At 40.3% G+C, this 24,638-nt stretch overlaps 2 protein-coding genes across 8 annotated transcripts in view; both read right to left on the bottom strand.

The window, feature by feature from the left end:
- Nucleotides 1-332: 332 nt before the first annotated feature.
- On the bottom strand, nucleotides 333-15,963 carry LOC141776380 (uncharacterized). Of its 4 annotated transcripts, none has more exons than XM_074649900.1 (4): nucleotides 15,600-15,963; nucleotides 6,764-6,801; nucleotides 4,750-4,923; nucleotides 333-4,349 (listed from the first exon to the last, which is right to left on the bottom strand). In XM_074649900.1, the coding sequence occupies exons 3-4, from the start codon at nucleotides 4,847-4,849 to the stop codon at nucleotides 871-873; spliced, it is 3,579 nt and encodes a 1,192-aa protein (XP_074506001.1). In that variant the 5' UTR covers nucleotides 4,850-4,923; nucleotides 6,764-6,801; nucleotides 15,600-15,963; the 3' UTR covers nucleotides 333-870. The 4 variants fall into 4 exon arrangements, with proteins under 4 accessions (XP_074506001.1, XP_074506000.1, XP_074506004.1 ...); XM_074649899.1 differs by lacking the exon at nucleotides 15,600-15,963 and adding an exon at nucleotides 8,837-8,984; XM_074649903.1 differs by lacking the exon at nucleotides 6,764-6,801.
- The window catches only part of LOC141776382 (uncharacterized), a 24,135-nt gene continuing 12,376 nt past the window's right edge, over nucleotides 12,880-24,638 (bottom strand). For 2 of the 4 annotated variants that reach the window (XM_074649911.1, XM_074649914.1), the window contains exons 3-5: nucleotides 24,241-24,414; nucleotides 20,107-23,553; nucleotides 12,880-13,399 (exon numbers count right to left, since the gene is read on the bottom strand). In XM_074649911.1, coding sequence (XP_074506012.1) covers nucleotides 20,123-23,553; nucleotides 24,241-24,340 — 3,531 coding nt within the window. In that variant the 5' untranslated portion in view covers nucleotides 24,341-24,414 and the 3' untranslated portion in view covers nucleotides 12,880-13,399; nucleotides 20,107-20,122. Of the gene's footprint in view, nucleotides 13,400-17,354; nucleotides 23,554-24,240; nucleotides 24,415-24,638 lie in introns of those variants that run through there. The other 2 variants (XM_074649915.1, XM_074649916.1) reach the window with 1 other exon arrangement.

The following is a 24,638-nucleotide window of genomic DNA, read 5'->3' as shown; positions in this document are numbered from 1 at the left end:
ATTAATGTAATTGATATTAATATTATCTTTAATGGTTGCTAATAACCAGACCAGCTAAGACCTGTGTCTCCAGCAGATGTTGAGTAGAAGTATAAAGTAGCAGAAAATGGAAATACTCAAATAATGTACAAGTACCTCAGAACTGTACTTCAGTACACTAGTTGAGTAAATGTACTCAGTTACTCTCCAGCGCTGCTGTAGGATGGATTGAAGTGAATGTCAGCAGTGTAACGAGTGACCTGGAAGGTCCCGGAAGAGAAAACGTAGCTGCAGAAGGTAAAGAAGGCCACACGGACACATTAGAGGTCAACAGACAACACATGAGGCAATAATAACATTTCTTGATTGTTTATTAGTTAATGATTTCTCCATCTTTCAGTGGGAGCCACCACATTACCCCACAGGACAATACCATGTATGTCAGTACACATCAGTATCAGAAATGATTAAAATGATTCATGCATTCAAATCTCAGACAAAATAAACTTAATAGATCATGTTAAAATAAGCAGGAAGCTGATAACCCAGTGCAAAAGAAATATGAACAATGTTAACTGGGTGCAATTGAAATATAATTAAACCTTTATGTAAAAAATACAAAATAAAACAAGTTATTATTGTTGAGTGGAGCTTTACGAGCTTTTTACAATCAATGAACAGGTGTCTCAGCCTCTGAGGCTTTCAGGTACTTTTCTTTGTTCTTTAAGTTCATTTTACTCAAATTTGTTCTTCTGATTTAAATGTACTTTCCAGTAACATTTTATACAAAGACATTTAGTGTCAGTATCGAGACTCTGTGCGGTTTTGTTCTTTGTGTATTATCTGTGTCAGGATGGATCTCCCCTTTGGCATGATGGTATCTGTTTGAGTCTAGTTATGGTATTTCATTGGAAACCTGAATTTTAGATATTCAAAGAATCTAAACCCTGGCTTTCTGTCAAATTTACTTTGTATGTCTCTCAGGTACCAAACTCGATGCTTCCAGCCTAACTCGGCCTCAGATTCCTCTCTCTCAATCAGCATGTTAATGTACTGTCGAGTGGAGAGAGGATCTGGCTTCAGTGTTCTCTCTTTAAGTCTGTTTAAACACTCAGCAGAGTTCTCCATCAGTTTCATCACCTCATCCTTCACACGATAATATTCAGCCCTCAGTTTTTCAACCAACGCCTCAGCAGGTGTTTTAGCCTCTGAAGGTTGTGGGTACTTTTCTTTCAGCTCTTTCACCGTACGTTTTTGTTTAACCTCCTCATACTCCCACCTGTACTTTTGAGATCCAGTACCAGAAATATCTACTTTAACAGGCATTATGAAGGCGACTTCAAACTCAAAGTTCTTATTTTTGTTGATCTCTGCCTCATGATCTTTAACTATCACAGCTGTCTCATTTATCTCATCAAGCTTGGTTAAACCAACTTTAACCTGCTCCTGTAAATTCTCATATGAATTCTCGAGCTGCTTTCTTTTTCTGAGGACCTCCTTTGTCATTGTCAAGCTTTTGGTTTCTATGATATTCAAAGCAACAAAAAACCTCTTCATGCCTTTTGTCCCCATGTTCCAAAACATCTGTTCAAAGCCCACATCATCTTCATCACTCATGTTGTCTGCTGCAGATGATTTGTTGTCTGCAAACAACACTGAATTGTTGAATTTGAAGTGAATTGGCAGCCCGCCTTTTGTTTTAGGACATGGGACACCTGAAGCATTGATTGCCTCTAGAACTGCTGGTTGCTGGCCGTCTGCAAGTGTCACCAGAATCCGGATGTTGTCCGCCACATCTTTGCCAAAGACCGAGAGCACAGAATCAAACACACATTTCTGTGATGGTGTGAGTTGTGCTAAAGCAGCCGGAACTACAAAACACACAGCGTCAATGTCACTGACGCCGTGCTCAGCAGAGAAGAGATTACGCAGATATTCAATGGTCTCATCGTCTCTTTCTATGTCTCCTGTATCTCCAAACCCTGGAGTGTCCACAATGGTCAGTGAGTGATCTATTTTAAAACCATCCTGGTGGTTGATCTTGTACACAGTGACTTCAGAGGTCTGGCTTTCAGCTTGTGATCTCAGTTGATCCTCATCAATTAACTGAAATCTGAAAGTGTCCTCCCACTCCACACCAACAATGTAGTTGATCATTCCATTGATCAGAGTGGACTTTCCTGATCCGGTCGCTCCGAAAAGCACAATAGTGCGATTTTGCCTCGTGCTTTCTTTGCCAAAGTTAAACCTCCGGCATCCATCGATGTCCATATCTTCTTCTGTCAGAGTCAGTTGATAAACTGAGGGTGATTTGTCATTCATCCTTTTGCTTGTACTTTTGAGGAATTCTGTGAATGTAAATGTTGTTGTGCAGACATTAACAGTGATGCTCTCTTTGCTTCTGACGTCTACACCACAATCACATCGGACTCTGACGACATATTCTGTCTCTGAATGAAGCCCTGAAATGATCGCCTTTTCAGCTCTCGACATCATTTGGCTCCATTGGAGATCTTCCTCTTTCACCCTGTTGTCCTTTACGGCGTACTCCACGATGTAGCTCAGGATGTGGACACCTTGTCCAAGCTCAGCAGGTTTTTCCCAGCTAACTGATATCTCACTTGAGTTTGGTTCAACTTGAGGTTTTCCAGGAGGGCTGCAAGGTAAGGTTTTAATGGAACCACTGACTTCATTGGCTGGCCCAACCCAACCTGCTGAGGTCACTGCTCTGCATCTGAACATATACTCTGTGTGAGGACTCAGACCGCTCACTGTGACTTCTTCAGTTGTTGATGCTGTTTTCTGTTTCCATCCATCCTCTCCAGTGACACAGTACTCAACTGAGTAGGAGGTGATCTCTGCTCCAAATCTGGGTGGAGAAATCTTCAGTGTCACACTGTTGTGGTTTATATCACCTACTGTTACCGTTTCAGGCTTTGAAGGCGGCTCAAAGTTCTCATTGTCTGGAAAGCCGTCTTTATAAAGGTAGATGCTTGAACCTTTCTGTGTCTCATTTGTTAATCCCACTGTCAAGAACTTAATGTTGTTGTTCTCCTTGTTGGCCTCTGCAAAGTCACTGAAGAGCTTTGCTTTATGCCTCATCACACCTGCTACTTCTTTTGAGGCGTACCATTGTTCCTTCTCTACATCCTGAGTGCGTGGATCTTGAGGGTCGTCTGGTGTTTGTTTTAAGTAGTTTGATAAAGTTGAGAGGTATGGTTCAGCACTTCCCAGCGAGGTGAAAACAAAACACACAGCATGCTCTGCACTGAGAATTTCTTCATGAAGACCATTTTCAGATGGAACGATCTTGGTGTTTTTCATCATGTTGGTGAAAGACTTCAATGTGTTGACTTCTTTCTTTTTACAGTCCATCCACTCGTTCAGGTTTTTGCTGTTGAAAGGAGAAGAGCATCTCTTCTTCAAGATCTCAGCGAGCACAGCCTCCTCTTCTCCTCCTCCTCGGATTAATGGAAGTTTCTTTGCCAAGGTTCCTTGAAGTTCCAGTCTGAACTCAGAACACATCTCTTTAAAGGTTTTGATCTTTTCGCCAATTTGTGGGAACTGCTGTGCAGTGGTGGTTTTTAATGCATCATTGCACCTCATTTCCAGCTCACTGAAGTCCTCCAGGACACGCTGGGATTCTTGAACTAATCTTATACTTATCTGACGTACGAGTTTAGCAGCAGAAGAATCTAAAGTTGTCAGTGGCAACAGCCAGACTTTCATCGGTACGGCGTTTTCTCCGTTGGCTCCCAGCAATTTTGGCAGACTTTGGTAGACTTCCACTGCATCCTGAAAGGATGTCGGAGGTTTCTGAAGGGAGAAGTCTCCAAAGAATCTGCAGGAGAATTTCTCAACATTTTCTCTGTCCTTGTCTTCCATTTTCAGCGAACCTTCACCCTCTATCGCAAAGCAAGGAATCTTCTTGATCATGACTTTCAAGTTTCCCTGAATGTCTTGATGATCTTCCTTTTCAGACACCTCACGGTCAAAGACAAAGAAGGCTTGTGCCCCATAAAGGATACCAGTGACTACATGTGTTGCCAATCCTTTATCAAAGACATACGGATGCTTCACATTGCCTCTTCCAAGATGATTCATTGACAGTTCCTGGAACTTTGTGGTAGTTTTGTAATTCAGTGTTACTCTGGCCTGATTTTTGGAAGTCTTACTATCGTTCAGGTATTTTGCCGATCCTCCAACCTCAACCAGTCCACCTAAGAAACTTGCTTTCAGAGAGGCTTCGACATTTAGTGCTGAAGATTTATCTGCAATTGATTCAGATGCAACTATCTCAAAGTCACTGCTAGGTTTTGGTCTGTCACTAATGTTTCTCATCAGATCATCATGGTCCCACAGTGTCATTCCTGAAAAAGAAGAAGTGAAAATCAAGTTCAGCGTCCAGAACCAGCTAGACAGGAGAAGGTGTTGTTATGTCACACAAGACAGATTAGATACTCATACAAATTAAATTGAAGGCGAGTGTCTCAGCATCCTGCTCACCATACTTGAAAATTGTGAAATTGTTTTTTCAGTTATATATTTCCTCCGAGAGGGTGTATGATAATGAAGAGAGCCCTTCTTGGGTGATTACAACAATAAATATTAAAAGGATTTCATGGCTTGGATATAAGGTGGATAACTAATAAGAATAAAGGAGCAGAACTGATCAACAGATCTTTGTCTGTGTGAAACATTGTTGAATATACATTTAAATACTGAATTGTGGTTGTGAAACATTAAGTATCTTCACATGTAAATCCTTACCAGGGACGAGTGAGTCTTCACGGCAGTCGTATAACATCCCGAGGCTGAAAGGCCGGCCAAGCGCTGCCACCTCCATCATCCCACTGGCTTTAGAGGCCATCGCTCAGTCTGAACTGGACAAAATGAACAGCAGTTCACTTTTCTGACTCTTCTGCTGTCCAACCCGTCATCTGTCTGTGTGATATAAACATATTTATCATTATTATAAAATATCTGGTAATATCATGTCCAACACACACTGATGCCCCTTTCGCTCCTACTGAGATGCAAAATGACCTCAAAAAGAAGCAAATGACTACAACGAGGTGCAAAACAACTACAAAGAGCAGCCTGTTTGAAGCCTCGGATATGCAAAGATCTGACTCCCAGCGTAGAAACCAACCCTTTCAGTGAGTTTTACTCAGGTAAATGGATTGTGGCACTTTTCTGTCGCTGACAACACCTTCACATCAAAGCTGGTCCACAAGAGGAGGAAAGGATTAGATTTGAGTCTAATATTAATCAAATCTGTTTGGATCTAAGAGGGATTTATAAAAGATCAATATGATTACAGTTGTATGAAACCGAATGTACAACCAAACAGGTGCAGTTCACTAAACATGAAGGTGACAAACAGCAGCAGAATGCAGACATGGTCTTCTTCAGTTCTCTCAGTTGTCTCTTTAAGTCAGGGAGGAAGTGAACCAGCCTTTGGAGTTTTCTGTTTTCGGTAGTAGGGACAGCACAGCAACGCCTCTACTTCCTGAGGAGGCTAAGAAGAGCCAACCTCCCTCAGAAGCTGCTGCTCAACTTTTACAGATGCACCACAGAGAGCATCCTGACCAACTGCATGACAGCCTGGTACAGCAGCTGCACCAAAGCTGCCAAAAAAGCCCTGCAGCGTGTTGTGAAAACAGCACAGGACATTGTTGGCACTGAGCTGCCATCACTTGACCACCTTCACAACACTCGCTGTATGAGAAGGGCCAAAAACATCATGAAGGACAGCACTCATCCCAGACACAACCTGTTTAAGCTCCTCCCATCAGGCAGGCGCTTCAGATCAATCTACACACGCACAAACAGACTTAAAAACAGCTTTTTCCCAACTGCCATAAACCTCCTGAACTCTGACATCTCCTCTGTCTGAGTTGAACACGTGCAACAAAACCTGTCAGAACGTAAATCTACTGTTACGGACATGTGCAATAACACGTTGGTCTCTTTTGTGCAATGCAAATACTGTAAATCTACTGTTACAGATATGTGCAATAACATATGCTGATCACTTTGTGCAATAATTATCTGATGCTGTGCAATAATTATATAATTATCTGACGGACACTTTGTGCAATAATCTGGCAAAACTGTAATCTGGAAAAACTGTCATCTCGCCAATACACATATTGTACTTTTATACTGTATTATCTTTTATATTTTTATATTTATATTGTATTATCTCTTTTTATACTGTATTATCTTTTCATTAGCACCTATGGAATTGTCACAATCTAATTTTGTTGTACTACACAATGACAATAAAGGGCTTGAATCTTGAATCTGTTTACATTCAGTGTTTTGTGTATCCTTGTGTAAATCCTTCAGCTCTAACATACATGTGAAATGTATTTCCTTCATTTTGCAACATTTGCAAAGCTGATTATTTGAATGTCTTAAATCCTTCATTGTAGTGTAACCGAGCGTCCTGGGTTCACCAACTGTGTACAATTAATAAAACAATAAACAGGACAGTAGACCATATAGCATGTCCGGCAGCAACCGCAGCCCTTTTTATTGCTGTCAAGCTACAAAAATAACTACAATGCAATAAATACTTTAATTACTTTTCTCTTTAGTTTATTTCAGACCTTTACAACAGTTTTCATGTTGATCCAACAAACACTTGCTTTAATGAATCCTGAGGCCTACAGTCTGCAGAGCGCACCTCAAGGATTATTCGGATTTATTATAACTTGCATTTAATTTTAGTACTTTTGTCCATCGTTTGTATCAGTTATAATAACTTTGTACACACCTAGTTAATATCTGAGATCTGGGAACAAGTTGACATCACTAAAAAGAAGAAACACAGTGAGACAGGTTAGATACAAACAGGTGGAATAACAACATCCTATTTTTTTGTTGGTATGTTTCCATGTTTTTATATCTCATCTTGTCTCACCATCTTTGTCTGTTTCTGTAAAGCACTTTTGTATAAATAATATTCACTTGCTCGCCTACTGTCACTAGTGTTCAATAATCTGCTGAGACACAACTGCAAAGAGATTAAAGTTAATACCAACACAATAATGTACTCAATATCTTTTGTCAGTCTATTTATACTGTAAATATAAATATATTCATCAATAGATAGACATATTTATTCCACACACTCTTGCATTACTTCACACTACTAACCAGACTGAAATCTCTGTCAACAACTTAACCTGTATAGATAAAGTAAGATTGTTGTATAGTCGTTCTTAATGTGTACATACTGTATATCTATTTATTTATTGTCAACCAGTTGTCTTTACAAAAACACCTGTATATTTTTGTTCTGCTTTCTGAAATGGTCTAAATGGTAAATTGATAGTTAATTGAACTTAGTTAATAGTTATTTTACTGTTAATGATGAAATGATAGTTAATAATGTTACCTATTTATTTGTAATGCTTTAATTTCTGTTAATTGATCAGTAGTTTGTGAATATGAAATAATTAGTTTATAATTTATATATTGTGTCGTAGCTGATAGGAGACGATAACAATTACATTCCAATTACATTAGTAAAGTATTTATTAACCTTTTATTGTGTACCTATTTTATATGCTATATTAAATATTTGTTATGATGACCAGATGATTTGTAAACTTTTAAGAAATAGTAACATCTATAAACATTATGCAGATAGATGGACCAGAAACCAATTATTAACCATTAACCAAGTATTAAATATCTAAATAGTGTTCATAGATGCTTTACAAAGTATTTATTAAGCATTGAACAAGGTATTATAATCATCAGTTGTAACTTTATAATAGCCATCAAAATAATGTTTATAGACTGTTCACAAACCAATTAATTAACCATTAATGAAGTAATGTTTATAGATGTTTTACAAACAATTTCTTAAAGGTTTACAAATAATTTCACAGTAAAATAACTATTAACTCAATTTTAATTAAATATCAATTTACCATTTATAAATGATGGTTATTATAAAGTCTTACCCACAATCCTCTGCGCTGTGGATATATGAGCAAGAGGGTCAAAGTAGTATGTAACTAATTGTTTCCATACTGCATGCAACAGTACGCACTTTATAAGGGCAGCTGCAGTATTTACTAAAAGTAGAAAGAAAAAGTATGGAAGCCTTCATCTGTGCTGCTGCTGTCAGAATTAAAACCTGTACAATACTTTCTTAGTAGTGACTTAATAGTGGCTGCTACAACACACTGCTTCAAACACCACCATCTTCTACAACTGTTGCTGCTGCTTGTCACGAGTTACATAAAACAGGAAGTTGGTACATGCTGAGTGAGCTGAAAGGCTCAAGTTTACAGATCTTTTTATGTTGTTGTTGTTGTCAGGTTAATGTCAGTTGATAAGATATGTTACTTGTTTTTCAGTATCTTAAGAACTACATGGTATAAAATAGTCAATTATTATTTGTATAGCCCCTGCAAAAAAATGACAAATCAAAGATCATAACCGTGTTGAAACCAAATTTATCCAAACATTTAGTTTAGTGTATTTTAGCGTTTTAGGACAGTGTATATTGCTGCTGTCAGGATTAAAACCTATACAATACTTTCCTCTAGTGGCTGCTACAACACACTGCTTCAAACACCACCATCTTCTACAACTGTTGCTGCTGCTTGTCACGAGTTACATAAAACAGGAAGTTGGTACAGGCTGAGTGAGCTGAAAGGCCTCAAGTCCACAGATCTTGTTATGTTGTTGTTGTCAGGTTAATGTCAGTTGATAAGAAATGTTACTTGTTTTTCAGTATCTTAAGAACTACATGGTATAAAATAGTAAATTATTATTTGTATAGCAAACATTTAGTTTAGTGTATTTTAGCGTTGTAGGACAGTGTACTCACCAGTGTTTGACAGAGATTCTGCTGCTTTGTTGACAAAAACTTGATGGATTCAGTTGAAATTGTCTTCAGACTTGTCTCGACCGCAGCGCTGCTGTCTCTGAGACTGACTTTCACTTTCATCAGAGGAAATATGAAATAGAAGCTCTCCTCTTTTAGTGATGCTCCACCTCTAATGAGGGAGGGGGCTTCCTTCCAATGATAAGAGATTTGCTCTTCCATCACCGTGGTACAGCGCAGAGCCCTGCAGAGGCAGCAGGTAAAATATTTCCACAACAAGAGCGCATAGTATCTGGTTCCATTTGTGCCCAAATTGTGTCACATGTCTATGAGTCTATGTAATAATAATGTCTGTCTATGTCGACTGACCATGAGACAAAACATTTGTCTGTCTATTCAACTTTGAACTGTACTTCAGTCGTGACAAAACTATTTTGACAAACTGATTGTGTTGATTGCTCACTTGACAAAAAAATGGTCTGTGTCATTCAACTTTAAACTGTTCTTCTGTCATCTTGTTGCACTCCCTGTTGACTGACTGGGCTATTATGAATGTAATCGTGGTGGGTCAACGACACGTTGTGACGACATTCATAACAACACAGTCAGACGACACGCTGTGACAACATTCATAACAACACAGACGACACGCTGTGACGACATTCATAACAACACAGTCAGACGACACGTTGTGACAACATTCATAACAACACAGACAGACGACACATTGTGACGACATTCATAACAACACAGTCAGACGACACGTTGTGACGACATTCATAACACAGACAGACGACACACTGTGACAACATTCATAACACAGTCAGAGGACACGTTGTGACGACATTCATAACACAGACAGACGACACACTGTGACAACATTCATAACACAGTCAGAGGACACGTTGTGACGACATTCATAACAACACAGTCAGACGACACGTTGTGACGACATTCATAACAACACAGACAGACGACACGTTGTGACGACATTCATAACAACACAGTCAGACGACACGTTGTGACGACATTCATAACAACACAGTCAGACGACACGCTGTGACAACATTCATAACAACACAGATGACACGTTGTGACGACATTCATAACAACACAGTCAGACGACACGTTGTGACGACATTCATAACAACACAGACAGACGACACGTTGTGACGACATTCATAACAACACAGTCAGACGACACGTTGTGACGACATTCATAACAACACAGACAGACGACACGTTGTGACGACATTCATAACAACACAGTCAGACGACACGTTGTGACGACATTCATAACAACACAGTCAGACGACACGCTGTGACAACATTCATAACAACACAGATGACACGTTGTGACGACATTCATAACAACACAGTCAGATGACACGTTGTGACGACATTCATAACAACACAGACAGACGACACGTTGTGATGACATTCATAACAACACAGTCAGACGACACGTTGTGACGACATTCATAACAACACAGTCAGACGACACGTTGTGATGACATTCATAACAACACAAATGACATGTTGTGACGACATTCATAACAACACAGTCAGACGACACGCTGTGACAACATTCATAACAACACAGATGACACGTTGTGACGACATTCATAACAACACAGTCAGATGACACGTTGTGACGACATTCATAACAACAGTCAGACGACACGTTGTGACGACATTCATAACAACACAGACGACACTTTGTGACGACATTCATAACAACACAGACGACACTTTGTGACGACATTCATAACACAGACAGACGACACATTGTGACGACATTCATAACAACACAGTCAGACGACACGTTGTGACGACATTCATAACAACACAGTCAGACGACACATTGTGACGACATTCATAACACAGTCAGACGACACGTTGTGACAACATTCATAACAACACAGACGACACGTTGTGACGACATTCATAACAACACAGTCAGACGACACGCTGTGACAACATTCATAACACAGATGACATGTTGTGACGACATTCATAACAACACAGTCAGACGACACGTTGTGACGACATTCATAACAACAGTCAGACGACACGCTGTGACGACATTCATAACAACACAGACGACACGTTGTGACGACATTCATAACAACACAGACAGACGACACGTTGTGACGACATTCATAACAACACAGTTAGACGACACGTTGTGACGACATTCATAACAACACAGTCAGACGACACGCTGTGACAACATTCATAACAACACAGATGACACGTTGTGACGACATTCATAACAACACAGTCAGACGACACGCTGTGACAACATTCATAATAACACAGACGACACGTTGTGACGACATTCATAACAACACAGTCAGACGACACATTGTGACGACATTCATAACACAGTCAGACGACACGTTGTGACGACATTCATAACAACACAGACGACACGTTGTGACGACATTCATAACAACACAGTCAGACGACACGTTGTGATGACATTCATAACAACACAGTCAGACGACACATTGTGACGACATTCATAACACAGTCAGACGACACGTTGTGACGACATTCATAACAACACAGACGACACGTTGTGACGACATTCATAACAACACAGTCAGACGACACGTTGTGATGACATTCATAACAACACAGTCAGACGACACGTTGTGATGACATTCATAACAGCACAGACGACACATTGTGACAACTTACAAACAAGTGCATTGTGGCGAGAACCAACACCAACATAATTTTGATGTCCACATTATTATTAATATATATTGATAATTCTGTTAACATTAATGCAATTGATATTAATATTATCTTTAATGGTTGCCAATAACCAGAGGCCTGTACTACGAAGCGAGTTCAACATACCCAGGGTATCTTCTCGTTATCTGGCTTCACTTAACCTAACAAACGAGATCTCGCTAAACTGTACTACGAAGCTGGTTATCAACTCGGTAAGTCAACCCAGGGTTTCTCAGTCTGGTTATGAGCGCATTCACATGAACGAGGAGGTGTTTACAGCATCTGACCAATCACAAACATGGACAAGTCTACTGACAGACAGAGTGGCACATTTAACAAAGGAAGAGTAAACTATATTAGACAAATACGAAGAAGTTAAACACTTAATCTAGACTAAAAGTAACACAGATGAAGCTGCCAAATGCAGGAAGAACAGCTGGAAAAAGAAAAAACTCCCGATGTGTGAATGCGTAAATTAACAGACTTATTAATTTAACGGAATACTCAAATGAAATAGTCATTTAAATATAAATAGCTTCAAAGAGTGTAATAGATGAATGGATTACACCCATTGTATAGTCTATGACTATTTAAACATCCTTTCACCTGCTTTCCTCCTCTCTGACGGTGTGAAACGGACTCAAGAGGAAGTAAAAATAAATAAAAATAAAAATATAATTCAAAGCGGTAAACACCCACAACATAAATCCAACTGTCATTCCTGCATTTGTCAGTTTAAACTCTGTTGTTTATAGCCTGGATTATGACTGTAACTTCTTCATATGTGTGTAATATTACCATACAATCACCGCACAGAGCTCTGATTGGTCAGTAGGCGGTGTTTTCATACGAGTTGATCTCTTATCTGGAACATAACCTGCTCCGGAGCAGGTTAGCCGTTCAGCATAAGTAACCATGGTGATCTACCCCGGTAAGAAGTAAACCAGCTTCGTAGTACAGAAAACCCTGAAGTTACCTCGATAACCGCAAATCCTGCTTCGTAGTACAGGCCTCAGATCAGCTAAGACCTGTGTCTCCAACAGATGTTGAGTAAAAGAATAAAGTAGCAGAACATGGAAATACTCAAATAAAGTACAAGTACCTCAGAACTGTACTTCAGTACACTAGTTGAGTAAATGTACTCAGTTACTCTCCAGCGCTGCTGTAGGATGGATTGAAGTGAATGTCAGCAGTGTAATGAGTGACCTGGAAGGTCCCGGAAGAGAAAACGTAGCTGCAGAAGGTAACGAAGGCCACACGGACACATTAGAGGTCAACAGACAACACATGAGGCAATAATAACATTTCTTGATTGTTTATTAGTTAATGATTTCTCCATCTTTCAGTTGGAGCCACAGCATTACCCCACAGGACAATAAAATGTAAGTCAATACTCATCAGTATCAGGAATGATTAAAATGATTCATGCATTCAAATCTCAGACAAAATAAACTTAATAGATGATGTTAAAATAAGCAGGAAGCTGATAACCCAGTGCAAAAAAAATATGAACAATGTTAACTGGGTGCAATTGAAATATATTTAAACCTTTATGTAAAAAATACAAAAATAAAACAAGTTATTATTGTTGAGTGGAGCTTTACAAGCTTTTTACAATCAATGAACAGGTGTCTCAGCCTCTGAGGCTTTCAGGTACTTTTCTGTGTTCTTTAAGTTCATTTTACTCAAATTTGTACTTTCCAGTAACATTTTATACGAAGACATTTAGTGTCAGTATCGAGAGTCTCTGTCCGGTTTTGTTCTTTGTGTATTATCTTTTTGACATGATGGTATCTGTTTGAGTCTAGTTATGGTCTTGGCCTTTGTCAAGTAATTATGAGGTCCCTCGACCCAAACCTGCGCACTCTCCCCCTGCTCGGACCGGCTGGAACAGGCGTCCGCAGACCCGAGGGGAGGAGAGGCAGAGAGACAGATGGGAGAACAACAACAGACTTACCCGAGAGAAGGTTCGGCCTTGGCCTTACCCTCGGCCAGCCGCTAGAGGGAGGCCATTCCAACGTCAGTAAACCACAAATATGGACCCTTGTGAAACAGAGTATGTAACCACTAATCGATTTAACAATGATTAGAAAGTTAGCAAGAAAGTGTTAAGATTTGTTTTTGATTAAGTAAAGAGATATACCTGAAAATCAAGTAAGTTGTGATAAAAATCAAGTAGGTGGTGATCAACAGATGTGTGTGTGTGTGTGTGTGTGTGTGCTGTAACCAAGAATCAAATCTTGGCAATATGAAAAAGAGGAACTAATCATTCTAAGAGAAAGGCCTTGTGTAGGTTAAAACAAACGACACAAAGAGGGCATTGATATTTGGGGGAACATGATTAAAACAAGGGGTAGATAGTTTTATATGTAACAAATGATTTTTGATGGTGTTACAAATATACAGAAGTAACAAATGATTTTTTTATGGTGTTTTACGAATCTACAGAAATAACAAGTGATTCTTATTATGTGTGGTAACCTGTTGGCAGTTGAACTCGGGACCGTTGGCCTTGTGACTCAGAGGAAGTGGAACTAACTGAGCTAAGACCACCACAGGAGGAATTGAAAAATGAAATGATGAAATGAAATGATGTTGTAATGAGGTATGGAGAGGGGTGGGGTGGGGGGGGGTAAGGGCAATGTGGGGCCCCATGCCCTGGGTGCAAAGCTGCGCACGAACGTCCAAGCTGGACATATAAAAACTACGGACAAAGTAGAATCGGGGCATTTTCTCTTACACACATTCTCCGAGCTAGTCGAGGCTTCACCCTTAAAAATTAGGATGAGTAGTTTTTAGACTTAGCTAGATTTGACGGAGAAAGGATCAAGTTTTTAAATAGGAGTTTTTGACAACTAGTGCCCTCGGGGACATGGAAAGATAATAGGAGAGTGTGATTTTTTACAGAGAACTTGCCCTTTCCACATCCAACCGAGGAGCACAGATTCACTTGTCATGATTTCTCAGCTTGAGCTGCCAACACAGGTTGGAAGCCAGCTTCGAGGTGACATATATGTATATATAAACAAAAAGCACCAGAGTCTGCTTAGAAGCGGACCGAGACCCACCTTTTCAGGTGGAACAGAGTTCAGTTGTTTCGTCAGAACCAGAGTTTGAATGAGCTTTCAGACCAGCCCAAACAAACCGTAACTGGACAAATAGACCTGAGTTTGTTTTAACCGAACCGAACGTGTTGTGCATAAAAGTAACCTTAGCGACCTGTTTCGCTGGCAATGGGACTGAATAGAGAGAGACAAAAAGCAGCAGAAGCAATTGATGATGATTTTCTCCTTTAGTTGGGCCGATATCACGGCTAGTTAGCGATACAACCCAAAGTTCTACCAAAGTTCAGTATCGCTTTAACTGTGATTAGAAGTTACTGGCAACCAAGAAATGTATCCAGCAATATCTGTCAATATTACTGCGAATGAAAAGATAAATACACCGATGGAAAGCTGAAGATCTTGCCGTTCTAAATGTGTAATTTAAAGGTTGTCATTCTACAATGAAGGCATGGGGGTGAAGTTTGACCCTGAAGTGACCTTGCTCCTTTTATTGGGTTTTCACATTTTTCTCAGGTTAAAAGCTTTTAAAAAGTACCTTAAAAAATTAAGACGTAAAAAAAAATCATGCCCGTGATCTTTTGACATCTGATCTAACCAGCTTGAATACACCTTGGAAATCACAGAGTCATAAAATCAGTTCTCTGCAACATTTTGGAATATTAAGCGCCTATTTGGCGGCAACTTTGGAAAAAGGCTGCCACGTCCCTCGCCAACGGCGCGATATCTATATCTTTTCATAACATATAAATCTACATCTGTGCCACATTTGTTGATTTTATCGTAAAATGCACAATTGTGATGCTTAACTGCCCCACTATTAAGAACTAGACGGTATAAAATAGTACATTTTTATTTGTATAGCCCCTCTAAAAATGCCAAGTCATCATCTGGTTTTGACTAAATTTGACCAAACATTTAGTGTAGTGTATTTTAGCGTTGTAGGACAGTGTACTCACCAGTGTTTGGTAGACATTCTGCTGCTTTGTTGACAAAAACTTGATGGATTCAGCTGAATTTGTCTTCAGACTTGTCTCGACCGCAGCACTGCAGTCTCTGAGACTGACTTTCACTTTCATCAGAGGAAATGTGACGTAGAAGCTCTCCTCTTTCAGTGATGCTCCACTTCTCAGGAGGGAGGGGGCTTCCTTCCCATGAAAAGAGATTTGCTCTTCCCTCACCGTGGTACAGCGCAGAGCCCTGCAGAGGCAGCAGGTCAAATATCTCCCCAAAAAGAGCGCATAGTATCGGGTTCCATATGTGCCAAACTTATGTCACGTCTATTTGTCTATGTAATAATAATGTCTGTCTATGTCGACTGACCATGAGACAAAACATTTGTCTGTAAATTCAACTTTAAACTGCAATGTGACACACACACACACACACACAGACACACACTTCTCTGCTCCCAAACATTATTGTTTAGACGGAGGTGTAGAATTTATATGTAAAATAACCCGAGGTTAAAGGGGCTATAAATGTCTTCTCTGGTGAAGAATGTTGTTAATTGTAATTTTCTATGTCAGTAATACGCCCAGGAGAGGGTCTATTAGTTTAAAAGGGGGTCATCTTGACCTGCTGAAGTCAGTCTTGTCTTGGTTTGGTTACAGAGAAGGTAACATTCAGTGAACTCACAGATTACATTTTGGATTTTTTTTGCCTGTTTCTGAATGGAACAGTATGGAGTTATTGAGGAACTCAATTTTCAGTGCTATTTGATGTTTTTGTAAATAGCTTGTTTTCTATTTTTTCACCTTTTGTAAATATTGGCGCTGCTTGCACTTTGGGAGGCCGGCATAATAAAAGGGACTTATACAACGTTTTTTCGACTACGCCAGTGTTTTCATGTTGTACGGAGTTTTGAAGTAGAAGCCCGCGACATATGGTGTCAGAAGTGGGATGGCTAGTCAGAAGGACATAACCGAACGGGAGTGCACGGGACTGCGTTCCCAATGGCAAGGCCGTGACAGAGGAGAGCGCGGCAGCCAGGGTGGACCCGGCTGGGGAGACGGATCATACTACGACGTCCTCAGAGGAGGGGGGCAGGTACGGAGCAGATCTCATAGCACCTGCAGCTCCATCATCAACAGGGGGGCCAGGGGAAGAACTACTGACAGTGATGAGAGACTTCTGTCATTTTGTTGCACTCCCTGTTGACTGACTGTACTGTCATGAATGTCATCCTGCTGGGTCTACGACACGTTGTGACGACATTCATAACAACTCAGTCAGACGACACGTTGTGACGACATTCATAACAACTAAGTCAGACGACACGTTGTGACGACTTACAAAAAAGTGCATTGTGGCGAGAACCAACATCAACATAATTTTGGTGTCCACATTATTATTAATATATATTGATAATTCTTTTAATATTAATGTAATTGATATTAATATTATCTTTAATGGTTGCTAATAACCAGACCAGCTAAGACCTGTGTCTCCAGCAGATGTTGAGTAGATGTATAAAGTAGCAGAAAATGGAAATACTGAAATAATGTACAAGTACCTCAGAACTGTACTTCAGTACACTAGTTGAGTAAATGTACTCAGTTACTCTCCAGCGCTGCTGTAGGATGGATTGAAGTGAATGTCAGCAGTGTAACGAGTGACCTGGAAGGTCCCGGAAGAGAAAACGTAGCTGCAGAAGGTAACGAAGGCCACACGGACACATTAGAGGTCAACAGACAACACTTGAGGCAATAATAACATTTCTTGATTGTTTATTAGTTAATGATTTCTCCATCTTTCAGTGGGAGCCACCACATTACCCCACAGGATAATAAAATGTATGTCAGTACACATCAGTATCAGGAATGATTAAAATGATTCATGCATTCAAATCTCAGACAAAATAAACTTAATAGTAGATAAACATGTTAAAATAAGCAGGAAGCTGATAACCCAGTGCAAAAAAAATATGAACAATGTTAACTGGTTGCAATTGAAATATATTTAAATCATTATGTAAAAATACAAAATAAAACAAGTTATTATTGTTGAGTGGAGCTTTACGACAGTTTTACAATCAATGAACAGGTGTCTCAGCCTCTGAGGCTTTCAGGTACTTTTCTTTGTTCTTTAAGTTCATTTTACTCAAATTTGTACTTCTGATTTAAATGCACTTTCCAGTAACATTTTCCTTATTCATTGTTTATCATGTAATAACGTCTCCATTACTCAGTAAACACCACCTTATTACTACAGGACAAGAATAACATAATTCAATACACATCAATATAATAAGTAATTAACATAAATCACATTCATTTTCAAATCTCAAAGAAAATAAAGTGAAGAGCATAAAAATGAAACTTAAAAACTTAACAAGAAGCAGATATTCATGTTTAAAAACCTGTATAGACCTTTTTACTGTTTGTAAACAATAACGACGTCTGTAAGTGTGCACACACAGTTTGGCAATGGAGATATGGTGGAGTGCAATAGACCTTCAAGCTATGCAAGGACAATAACCACCAAAGATCGCGAATGCAACCTAAACAAATTGACTTTCCAGGTCTGTGTGCTATTAGTGAGAAAGTAGAAGACTTTAGCAAATAGCCCAATGTTCAGTGGCCTGATATATACACGTATTTGTTTGAGAAACCAGCGTGTAAGTTTACACCAGCAAGAAATTGCAAGCATACAAGTCAGTAGATGCTTCCAACTACGTTATCTGTGGTGAAATACCATGACATAGACTCCGATTTTTGAGTTTATTGAGTTTCAAAATGGGCGATACAAATAGGAGTATTTTTTTGATCGTGTCCTCAGTCCAGCGGTAGTCATCACGTTTAATAGCTTGCAGCCATAGAAGTGTTTTGGTTTAACGAGTGACCGTGTTAACTGGTGACTCTCAACCGAATGCGCTTTGGTTGCTCATAGTGACAGTAAAGAACATACTGTATATTGATAAGAAGTGAAAGCCAATTGTTCGTTCCATTGCAACATCAGCACACAGCAGCAAAGCTACGCTTCCGCCATTTTGGACTGAAAGTGACTGCCAGACGGCAGTAAACATCCGCCTACAAAGAGCCGTACAAAAGTAAAACAAAATGATTTCTATTCTATTGTCACATTCTACCCAAAATGGCCTGTGTTGAACAATAAAATATTATGAATAACATAAGTATTTTCAGTCCAAAATGGCGGCAGCGGCTGTTGTCAAAAAAACACCAGAGGTTCACCTCTTTGCTTCAAGCCTTCAATCAATTTTAAATACCTACTCATCTGCCTAGTTTACATTACTGAGCAACTGTGTATTAAAAACTAAAATCTGGTCCTCTCTCAAGGTTACAAGGTGGAGAGGAGGTTGTGTTGCTCTGGCTCTATCTATCTGTCGTGGAGAGGAGGTTGTGTTGCTCTGGCTCTATCTATCTGGCGTGGAGAGGAGGTTGTGTTGCTCTGGCTCTATCTATCTGGCGTTGAGAGGAGGTTGTGTTGCTCTGGCTCTATCTAGCTGGTGTGGAGAGGAGGTTGTGTTGCTCTGGCTCTATCTATCTGGCGTGGAGAGGAGGTTGTGTTGCTCTGGCTCTATCTATCTGGAGTGGAGAGGAGGTTGTGTTGCTCTGGCTCTATCTATCTGGCGTTGAGAGGAGGTTGTGTTGCTCTGGCTCTATCTATCTGGCGTGGAGAGGAGGTTGTGTTGCTCTGGCTCTATGTGGCGTGGAGAGGAGGTTGTGTTGCTCTGGCTCTATCTATCTGGCGTGGAGAGGAGGTTGTGTTGCTCTGGCTCTATCTATCTGGCATGGAGAGGAGGTTGTGTTGCTCTGGCTCTATCTATTTGGCGTGGAGAGGAGGTCATGTTGCTCTGGCTCTACCTGTTTGGCGTGGAGAGGAGGTTGTGTTGCTCTGGCTCTATCTATCTGGCATGGAGAGGAGGTTGTGTTGCTCTGGCTGTTTGGCATACAAATAAAATTGACTTTACTTGACTTTTTTATTATCTATGCCGAACATTTACGTAAGTTACTACGAGCGACCACGGACACATTCGGCTGAACATCATCAGTTAACAAAAGGTCACTTGTTAAATCGAAACACCAGTTCCTTTGAAACGGTCGTGATCCTGTTGGAATTCTGTAGAATTTGAGTCCGCTGTTGGAATATCGATTCAGATACTGAACGTGGAACAGCCAGCCATTTTGATGCTGTTAGCAGTTTAAATTAAATGTTTAAAGCTCGCGTACACGTCTGGATGGCTGGGGCAAAATGCCACTTTAGTTGCCAACATGCGCACGCACATTTTTCATGATGTTGGCTGTCAAAGGGTCTATTGAACGATGTCAACAGGGCGCAGTGTAAAAATAATAATGTTTAAATGATCATAACAGAAAGTACTATCACATTTTCAGTGTTCAGGTTTGCTGAGTTAATAGAGCTGCAGATTTAAACATTTAAAGTTAATGTTTTTTACTTTTTGGTAAACAGAACATGCAAAAACTCGTGCAGGAATGTTTGTACAAAAGAAAACTGTAAGTTACTGCAAGTAACTCTTTGTCTCACTGTTCCTTTTTAAGACTAGTAAGTACCTAACTCGACAATTCCAGCCTAACTTTGCCTCAGATCTGTCTACATCAATCAGCATGTCAATGTACTTTCGAGTGGAGAGAGGATCTGGCTTCAGTGTTCTCTCTTTAAGTCTGTTTAAACACTCAGCAGAGCTCTCCATCAGATTTACCACCTGAGTGTGCAAACGACAATATTCAGCCCTCAGTTTTTCAACCAACGCCTCAGCAGGTGTCTTAGCCTCTGAAGGTTGTAGGTACTTTTCTTTCAGCTCTTTCACCGTACGTTTTTCTTTAACCTCCTCATACTCCCACCTGTACTTTTGAGATCCAGTACCAGAAATATCTACTTTAACAGGCATTGTGAAGGCCACTTCAAACTCAAAGTTCTCATTTCTGTTGATGTCTTCCTCATGACGTTGAAGTATTTCAGTTGTCTCTTTAAGCTCCTCAAGCCTAGCTAACCCAACTTTAACCTGCTCCTGTAAATTCTCATATGAATCCTCGAACTGCTTTCTTTCACTGAGGACCTTCTTTGTCATTGTCAAGCTTTTGGTTTCTATGATATTCAAAGCAACAAAGAACCTCTTCATGCCTTTTGTCCCCATGTTCCAAAACATCTGATCAAAGTCTCCATCTTCATCACTCATGTTGTCTGCTGCAGATGATTTGTTGTCTGCAAACAACACTGAATTATTGAATTTGAAGTGAATTGGCAGCCTGCCTTTTGTTTTAGGACATGGGACACCTGAAGCATTGATTGCCATTAGAACTGCTGGTTGCTGGCTGTCTGCAAATGTCACCAGAATCTGGACGTTTTCTGCCACATCTTTGCCAAAGACCGAGAGCACAGAATCAAACACACATTTCAGTGATGGTGTGAGTCGTGCTAAAGCAGCCGGAGCTACAAAACACACAGCGTCAATGTCACTGACGCCGTGCTCAGCAGAGAAGAGATTACGCAGATGTTCAATGATCTCCTCGTCTTCTTCTATGTCTCTTGTACCTTCAAACCCTGGAGTGTCCACAATGGTCAGTGAGTGATCTATTTTAAAACCATCCTGGTGGTTGATCTTGTACACAGTGACTTCAGAGGTCTGGCTTTCAGCTTGTGATCTCAGTTGATCCTCATCAATTAATTTGAATCTGAAAGTGTCCTCCCACTCCACACCAACGATGTAGTTGATCATTCCATTGATCAGAGTGGACTTTCCTGATCCGGTCGCTCCGAAAAGCACAATAGTGCGATTTTGCCTCGTGCTTTCTTTGCCAAAGTTAAACCTCCGGCATCCATCGATGTCCATATCTTCTTCTGTCAGAATCAGTTGATAAACTGAGGGTGACTCAGGATTCATCCTTTCACTTGTACTTTTGAGGAATTCTGTGAGTGTAAATGTTGTTGTGCAGACATTGACAGTGATGCTCTCTTTGCTTCTGCCGTCTACACCACAATCACATCGGACTCTGATGACATATTCTGTCTCTAACTGAAGCCCTGAAATGATCGCCTTTTCAGCTCTTGACATCATTTGGCTCCATTGGAGATCTTCCTCTTTCACCCTGTTGTCCTTTACGGCGTACTCCACGATGTAGCTCAAGATGTGGACACCTTGTCCAAGCTCAGCAGGTTTCTCCCAGCTAACTGATATCTCACTTGAGTTTGGTTCAACTTGAGATTTTCCAGGAGGGCTGCAAGGTAAGGTTTTAATGGAACCACTGACTTCATTGGCTGGCCCAACCCAACCCGCTGAGGTCACTACTCTGCATCTGAACATATACTCTGTGTTAGGACTCAGATCGCTCACTGGGACTTCTTCAGCTGTTGATGCTGTCTTCTGTTTCCATCCTTCCTCTCCAGTGACACAGTACTCAACAGAGTAGGAGGTGATGTTCTCTGCTCCAAATCTGGGTGGAGAAATCTTCAGTGTCACACTGTTGTGGTTTATATCACCTACTGTTACCGTTTCAGGCTTTGAAGGCGGCTCAAAGTTCTCATTGTCTGGAAAGCCGTCTTTATAAAGGTAGATGCTTGAACCTTTCTGTGTCTCATTTGTTAATCCCACTGTCAAGAACTTAATGTTCTTGTTCTCCTTGTTGGCCTCTGCAAAATCACTGAAGAGCTTTGCTTTATGCCTCATCACATCTGCTACTTCTTTTGAGGCGTACCATTGTTCCTTCTCTACATCCTGAGTGCGTGGATCTGGAGGGTCGTCTGGTGTTTGTTTTAAGTAGTTTGATAAAGTTGAGAGGTATGGTTCAGCACTTCCCAGCGAGGTGAAAACAAAACACACCGACTCTGCACTGAGAATTTCTTCATGAAGACCATTTTCAGATTGAACGATCTTGGTGTTTTTCATAATGTTGGTGAAAGACTTCAATGTGTTGACTTCTTTCTTTTTACAGTCCATCCACTCGTTCAGGTTTTTGCTGTTGAAAGGAGAAGAGCATCTCTTCTTCAAGATCTCAGCGAGCACAGCCTCTTCTTCTCCTCCTCCTCGGATTAATGGAAGTTTCTTAGCCAAGGTTCCTTGGAGTTCCAGTCTGAACTCAGAGCACATCTCTTTAAAGGTTTTAATCTTTTCGCCAATCTGTGGAAACTTATGTGCAGTGGTGGTTTTTAATGCATCATTGCACCTCATTTCCAGCTCACTGAAGTCCTCCAGGACACTCTGGGATTCCTGAACTAATCTTATACTTATCTGACGTACGAGTTTAGCAGCAGAAGAATCTAAAGTTGTCAGTGGCAACAGCCAGACTTTCATCGGTACGGCGTTTTCTCCGTTGGCTCCCAGCAATTTTGGCAGACTTTGGTAGACTTCCACTGCATCCTGAAAGGATGTCGGAGGTTTCTGAAGGGAAAAGTCTCCAAAGAATCTGCAGGAGAATTTCTCAACATTTTCTCTGTCCTTGTTTTCCATTTTCAGAGAACCTTCACCCTCTATCACAGAGTTGGGAATCTTCTTGATCATGACTTTCAAGTTACACTGAATGACTTGATGATCTTCCTTTTCAGACACATCACGGTCAAAGACAAAGAAGGCTTGTGCCCCATAAAGGATACCAGTGACTACATGTGTTGCTAATCCTTTATCAAAGACATACGGATGCTTCACATTGCCTCTTCCAAGATGATTCATCGACAGTTCCTGGAACTTTGTGGTAGCTTTGTAATTCAGTGTTACTCTGGCCTGATTTTTGGAATTCTTACTATCGTTCAGGTATTTTGCCGATCCTTCAACCTCAACCAGTCCACCTAAGAAACTTGCTTTCAGAGAGGCTTCGACATTTAGTGCTGAAGATTTATCTGCAATTGATTCAGATGCAACTATCTCAAAGTCATTGCTAGGTTTTGGTCTTTCTCTTGTATCTTTTCCAAGGGCATCACAGTCCCACAGTGTCAAGCCTGCAAAAGAAGAAGCAAACATCAGCGTCCAGAACCAGCTAGACAGGAGAAGGTGTTGTTATGTCATACCAGACAGATTAGATGCTCAAACAAATTAAATTGAAGGTGAATGTCTCATCATCCTGCTCACCATACTTGAAAATTGTGGAATTGTTTTTTCATTCATATAATTCCTCAGAGAGGGCCTAAGATAATAAAGAGAGCCCTTCTTCCTTACCAGATAAATGAGGTGGATACGTTTTATGATGTTGACTATTATCATTACTGTTATAAGGCATCATTGTTGTTGTTGAACCGCAGTGCGGCGCAGTGCGTCGGGGATGTACCAAACACACTTTTGGATATGGGTTATTTCTTATTTCTAAGAGTTTCTCCTGAATATCCAGGACATTGTGTCAGGAAACAGATGTTGTTGATGACTTTTTCAAATGTAATCTTTGAATGCCTTCAGCCTTGATCTTATGTTAACTGTCTACCTGTCCCTCCTCTGCTTATTGGTGCCTCAAGAAACAACAACAATAAATATTGAAAGGATTTCGTGGCTTGGATATAAGGTGGATAACTAATAAGAATAAAGGAGCAGAACTGATCAACAGATCTTTGTCTGTGTGAAACATTGTTGAATATACATTTAAATACTGAATTGTGGTTGTGAAGCATTAAGTATCTTCACATGTAAGTCCTTACCAGGGACGAGTGAGTCTTCACGGCAGTCGTATAACATCCCGAGGCTGAAAGGCCGGCCAAGCGCTGCCACCTCCATCATCCCGCTGGCTTTAGAGGCCATCGCTCAGTCTGAACTGGACAAAATGAACAGCAGTTCACTTTTCTGACTCTTCTGCTGTCCAACCCGTCATCTGTCTGTGTGATATAAAAATATTTATCATTATTATAAAATATTTGGTAATATCATGTCCAACACACACTGATGCCCCTTTCGCTCCTACTGAGATGCAAAATGACCACAAAGAGACTCAAAACAACCACAAAGAGACGCAAAATGACCTCAAAAAGAAGCAAATGACTACAACGAGGTGCAAAACAACTACAAAGAGCAGCCTGTTTGAAGCCTCGGATATGCAAAG

This window comes from Sebastes fasciatus, chromosome 11 (genome assembly GCF_043250625.1).
Source record: "Sebastes fasciatus isolate fSebFas1 chromosome 11, fSebFas1.pri, whole genome shotgun sequence".
NCBI classification, from domain to species: Eukaryota; Metazoa; Chordata; class Actinopteri; order Perciformes; family Sebastidae; genus Sebastes; species Sebastes fasciatus.
This window is presented reverse-complemented; position numbering and strand designations above follow the sequence as displayed.